Source organism: Chiloscyllium punctatum, chromosome 34 (genome assembly GCF_047496795.1).
Source record: "Chiloscyllium punctatum isolate Juve2018m chromosome 34, sChiPun1.3, whole genome shotgun sequence".
NCBI classification, from domain to species: Eukaryota; Metazoa; Chordata; class Chondrichthyes; order Orectolobiformes; family Hemiscylliidae; genus Chiloscyllium; species Chiloscyllium punctatum.
This window is the reverse complement of record NC_092772.1, coordinates 31,477,616-31,483,431: the sequence shown is the minus strand read 5'-3', so window position 1 is coordinate 31,483,431 and position 5,816 is coordinate 31,477,616. Positions and strand designations below refer to the sequence as shown.

Genomic DNA, 5,816 nt, shown 5'->3' with positions numbered 1-5,816 from the left:
GTGTATGTGTGTGTGTGGGATATTGAAGGTGGGGGGAGTGTGTGTGTGGGATATTGAAGGGGTGTATGTGTGTGTGTGGGATATTGAAGGGGGGGGAGTGTGTGTGGGATATTGAAGGGGTGTATGTGTGTGTGTGGGATATTGAAGGTGGGGGGAGTGTGTGTGTGGGATATTGAAGGGGCGGTGTGAGAGTGTGGGATATTGAAGGGGGGGGAACGAGTGTGAGTGTGGGATATTGAAGGGAGGGGACGGTGTCAATTTGTGGGGTCAGAGCCAGTCACGGCTGTACATGGGGCAGGTTCCTGTGGGGGTGGGGGAACACTGGTACCCAGTCTATATCCCCCGCGTCCCCAGTTCCCTCAGGAGGCTCCTGTCCCAGAGGGGCCAGGTGTCTACAGTATTGCATCATGGGATTGGGCCTTTCCTGACTAGGCCCACCATCCATTAGCCATCTGTAATTGCCTCTATCAGACACATGAAGGCCAGGCTAGATAAAGTCGGCAGATTTCCCACTTCCTCAAGAGCTTTAGTGACTGGTGGTCTCCGTCCCTGAGACAAGATGTTAATTCTATTTGTTGGATTAAAGTCCGACCAGGAGCTGGGTAGGGATTTGACTGCGTGGCCTATGTCATCCAGGGGCTGTACTACTAACCTGCCCCCGTCTCTAAGGTCAAACAGTAAGGGAGGGGAGGTGGGTGGAGTCCTGCTCCTGGGTGTGGGAAGAATTTGCTTTCACATTGCATGATCTTAATGTCTCATCAGATAAACCCAGCTCTTTGGGAGTCTGCACCTTCCCAAGTATATGTAGACCATAATCACCCCGTGACCAGGCCTCAGAACTCCCCAGGGACCAAGCTACAGATCTCCCAAACCGCTAGGCCTCAGAACTCTCAAAGGACTAGGCCTCAGAACTCTCAAAGGACGAGGCATTAGAACTCCCATGGACTAGGCCTCAGAACCTCCAAAGCCGAGGTGTCAGAACTCCCAAAAGTCTAGGCCTCAGAACTCCTAAGCGACCAGGACTTAGAACTCCCAGATGACTAGGCCTCAGAACTCCTAGGCGACCAGGCCTCAGGACTGTTTGGTGACGAGGCCTCAGGACTCGGGCCTCAGAAGCCGTTGATGTGACAGTAGGCCTCCAGGGAGGACAGGATGACGTAGGCCAGCCAGAGAGTCACAAAGAAGCCAGAGGTGATGGTCTTGCCGACCCTGGTGCCTCCGAGTTCACCTCCGATCTGCGGTCGTCGCCGGTACATGAGGATGGCGATGGCGATGAAGGCAAAGATTGTGAAGATAGTGACTGAGAAAGCCAGGTTTCCAGGCTCCACTTTGAACTTCTGGCCCTTGGTGGCCCAGTAGATAGCGGCGATGGACCAGGCCACCCCGATTCCCAGAAAGACGTTGACGGCATTGCTCCCGGTGACGTTACCAATGGAAGCGTCGGCATACTGGTCTTGGATAGCAGCCACTCGACTGGCAAACGTGTCTGGACAGAAACGGAGAGAAAGGGTGTAAGGGAGGGCACAGAACAGAAAGAACTCAAAGAGAGGGTCAGTGCTGAGGGAGGGGGCACTGTCGGAGGGTGAGTGCTGAGGGAGGGGGCACTGTCGGAGGGTCAGTGCTGAGGGAGCGGGCACTGTCGGAGGGTCAGTGCTGAGGGAGTGGGCACTGTGGGAGGGTCAGTGCTGAGGGAGTGGGCACTGTGGGAGGGTCAGTGTTGAGGGAGCGGGCACTGTCGGAGGGTCAGTGCTGAGGGAGTGGGCACTGTGGGAGGGTCAGTGCTGAGGGAGTGGGCACTGTGGGAGGGTCAGTGCTGAGGGAGCAGGCACTGTCGGAGGGTCAGTGCTGAGGGAGCGGGCACTGTCGGAGGGTCAGTGCTGAGGGAGTGGGCACTGTGGGAGGGTCAGTGCTGAGGGAGTGGGCACTGTCGGAGGGTCAGTGCTGAGGGAGGGGGCGCTGTCGGAGGGTCAGTGCTGAGGGAGGGGGCACTGTCGGAGGGTCAGTGCTGAGGGAGGGGGCACTGTCGGAGGGTCAGTGCTGAGGGAGCGGGCGCTGTCGGAGGGTCAGTGCTGAGGGAGCGGGCACTGTCGGAGGGTCAGTGCTGAGGGAGCGGGCACTGTCGGAGGGTCAGTGCTGAGGGAGCGGGTGCTGTCGGAGGGTCAGTGCTGAGGGAGCGGGCACTGTCGGAGGGTCAGTGTTGAGGGAGCGGGCACTGTCGGAGGGTCAGTGCTGAGGGAGTGGGCACTGTGGGAGGGTCAGTGCTGAGGGAGCAGGCACTGTCGGAGGGTCAGTGCTGAGGGAGCGGGCACTGTCGGAGGGTCAGTGCTGAGGGAGTGGGCACTGTGGGAGGGTCAGTGCTGAGGGAGTGGGCACTGTGGGAGGGTCAGTGCTGAGGGAGCGGGCACTGTCGGAGGGTCAGTGCTGAGGGAGCGGGCACTGTCGGAGGGTCAGTGCTGAGGGAGCGGGCACTGTCGGAGGGTCAGTGCTGAGGGAGTGGGCACTGTGGGAGGGTCAGTGCTGAGGGAGTGGGCACTGTCAGAGGGTCAGTGCTGAGGGAGTGGGCACTGTCGGAGGGTCAGTGCTGAGGGAGCGGGCACTGTCGGAGGGTCAGTGCTGAGGGAGCGGGCACTGTCGGAGGGTCAGTGCTGAGGGAGCGGGCACTGTCGGAGGGTCAGTGCTGAGGGAGTGGGCACTGTCGGAGGGTCAGTGCTGAGGGAGCGGGCACTGTCCGAGGGTCAGTGCTGAGGGAGAGGGCACTGTCGGAGGGTCAGTGCTGAGGGAGCGGGCACTGTCGGAGGGTCAGTGCTGAGGGAGTGGGCACTGTCAGAGGGTCAGTGCTGAGGGAGTGGGCACTGTCAGAGGGTCAGTACTGAGGGAGAGGGCACTGTCGGAGGGTCAGTGCTGAGGGAGTGGGCACTGTCGGAGGGTCAGTGCTGAGGGAGTGGGCACTGTCGGAGGGTCAGTGCTGAGGGAGCGGGCGGTGTCGGAGGGTCAGTGCTGAGGGAGCGGGCACTGTCGGAGGGTCAGTACTGAGGGAGAGGGCACTGTCGGAGGGTCAGTGCTGAGGGAGCGGGCGCTGTGGGAGGGTCAGTGCTGAGGGAGTGGGCACTGTCAGAGGGTCAGTGCTGAGGGAGTGGGCACTGTCGGAGGGTCAGTGCTGAGGGAGAGGGCACTGTCGGAGGGTCAGTGCTGAGGGAGCAGGCACTGTCAGAGGGTCAGTGCTGAGGGAGTGGGCACTGTCGGAGGGTCAGTGCTGAGGGAGAGGGCGCTGTCGGAGGGTCAGTGCTGAGGGGGTGGGCGCTGTCGGAGGGTCAGTGCTGAGGGAGTGGGCGCTGTCGGAGGGTCAGTGCTGAGGGAGCGGGCGCTGTGGGAGGGTCAGTGCTGAGGGAGTGGGCACTGTCGGGGGGTCAGTGCTGAGGGAGCGGGCACTGTGGGAGGGTCAGTGCTGAGGGAGTGGGCACTGTGTGGATGTGGTTGGAGGAGCTGTCCCTCCCACTGTTACCTGGGACACTTGTGCCCAAAGCGACAAAGACAATGGCAGTGACCGTGTTCCTCAGGCCCACGGTGCAGCCAAAGTGAGTAGCCAAGTCCCCGGTGAGTGCGGTCAACATCCCAATCAGGATAATGGACACAGTAAAGCAGGCCCAGCCATTCCAGTACTCCGTCGGGGGGACAAACGCAAACAGAACTTTCCAGAAAACAGTCAGGAAGTGCATGATGTAATCGAAGCAGGACGGCAGTCTCTCCTCAATTGGACCATCTTCATCATCATCCTCACCTAACAGGGACAGCACAGGGTTAGATACAGGGGAAAGCTCCCTCTACACCGTCCCCCCCCCCCATCAAACACTCCCAGGGACAGGGACAGCACGGGGTTAGATACAGAGTAAAGCTCCCTCTACACCGTCCCCCCATCAAACACTCCCAGGACAGGGACAGCACAGGGTTAGATACAGGGTAAAGCTCCCTCTACACTGTCCCCCCATCAAACACTCCCAGGACAGGGACAGCACGGGGTTAGATACAGAGTAAAGCTCCCTCTACACTGTCCCCCCATCAAACACTCCCAGGACAGGGACAGCACGGGGTTAGATACAGAGTAAAGCTCCCTCTACACTGTCCGTCCCATCAAACACTCCCAGGACAGGGACAGCACGGGGTTAGATACAGAGTAAAGCTTCCTCTACACTGTCTCCCCATCAAACACTCCCAGGGACAGGGACAGCATGGTGTTAGATACAGGGTAAAGCTCTCTCTACACTGTCCCCCATCAAACACTCCCAGGGACAGGGACAGCACGGGGTTAGATACAGAGTAAAGCTCCCTCTACACCGTCCCCCCCATCAAACACTCCCAGGGACAGGGACAGCACGGGGTTAGATATAGAGTAAAGCCCCCTCTACACTGTCCCCCCCATCAAACACTCCCAGGGACAGGGACAGCACGGGGTTAGATACAGGGGAAAGCTCCCTCTACACTGTCCCCCCCATCAAACACTCCCAGGACAGGGACAGCACAGGGTTAGATACAGAGTAAAGCACCCTCTACACTGTCCCCCTCATCAAACACCCCCAGGGACAGGGACAACACAGGGTTAGATACAGGGGAAAGCTCCCTCTACACTGTTCCCCCCATCAAACACTCCCAGGGACAGGGACAGCACAGGGTTAGATACAGGGGAAAGCTCCCTCTACACTGTCCCCCCCATCAAACACTCCCAGGGCAGGGACAGCACGGGGTTAGATACAGAGTAAAGCACCCTCTACACTGTCCCCCCCATCAAACACTCCCAGGACAGGGACAGCACGGGGTTAGATACAGGGGAAGCTCCCTCTACACTGTCCCCCCATCAAACACTCCCAGGGACAGGGACAGCACAGGGTTAGATACAGGGGAAAGCTCCCTCTACACTGTCCCCCCCATCAAACACTCCCAGGACAGGGACAGGGACAGCACGGGGTTAGATACAGGGGAAAGCTGCCTCTACACTGTCCCCCCATCAAACACTCCCAGGGACAGGGACAGCACAGGGTTAGATACAGAGTAAAGCTCCCTGTACACTGTCCCCCATCAAACACTCCCAGAGACAGGGACAGCACAGGGTTAGATACAGGGGAAAGCTCCCTCTACACTGTCCCCCCCATCAAACACTCCAGGGACAGGGACAGCACAGGGTTAGATACAGGGGAAAGCTCCCTCTACACTGTCCCCCCCCCCCCCATCAAACACTCCCAGGACAGGGACAGCACAGGGTTAGATACAGGGGAAAGCTCTCTCTACACTGTCCCCCATCAAACACTCCCAGGACAGGGACAGCACAGGGTTAGATACAGAGTAAAGCTCCCTCTACACTGTCCCCCCCATCAAACACTCCCAGGGACAGGGACAGCACGGGGTTAGATACAGAGTAAAGCTCCCTCTACACTGTCCCCCATCAAACACTCCCAGGGACAGGGACAGCACAGGGTTAGATACAGGGGAAAGCTCTCTCTACACTGTTTCCCCTCCCCCCCCTCCCCTCCCCCCCCCCACCCCCACCCCCACCATCAAACACCCCCAGGTCAAGGACAGTATGGGGTTAGTGCGGTAATCTTGGGGACAGTTTGGATGGTAATATCTCTCACATATTGAGTCTGTGCCAGACGGGATGCTCTGGTTCGTTTCGCTAACATGATGAGACTTAATCTTTTGTGAGATTAATCAACTCTTTAATTGTGTAATTATTTTTATTTAATTTTAGTAATGGTTGTGACACATGTCAGTGTCAAAGGCAATTGTTCTTCCAGCAAAGCTGAGTCTGTTGATTAACTCCAGTC

General features: G+C 58.4%; 1 protein-coding gene across 1 annotated transcript in view; it reads right to left on the bottom strand.

Moving 5' to 3' along the window:
* Nucleotides 1-257: 257 nt before the first annotated feature.
* The window catches only part of LOC140458706 (sodium/calcium exchanger 1-like), a 7,635-nt gene continuing 2,076 nt past the window's right edge, over nt 258-5,816 (bottom strand). Inside the window, exons 2-3 of the mRNA XM_072553369.1 lie at nt 3,503-3,778; nt 258-1,486 (exon numbers count right to left, since the gene is read on the bottom strand). Coding sequence (XP_072409470.1) covers nt 1,110-1,486; nt 3,503-3,778 — 653 coding nt within the window. The 3' untranslated portion in view covers nt 258-1,109. The remainder of the gene's footprint in view (nt 1,487-3,502; nt 3,779-5,816) is intronic.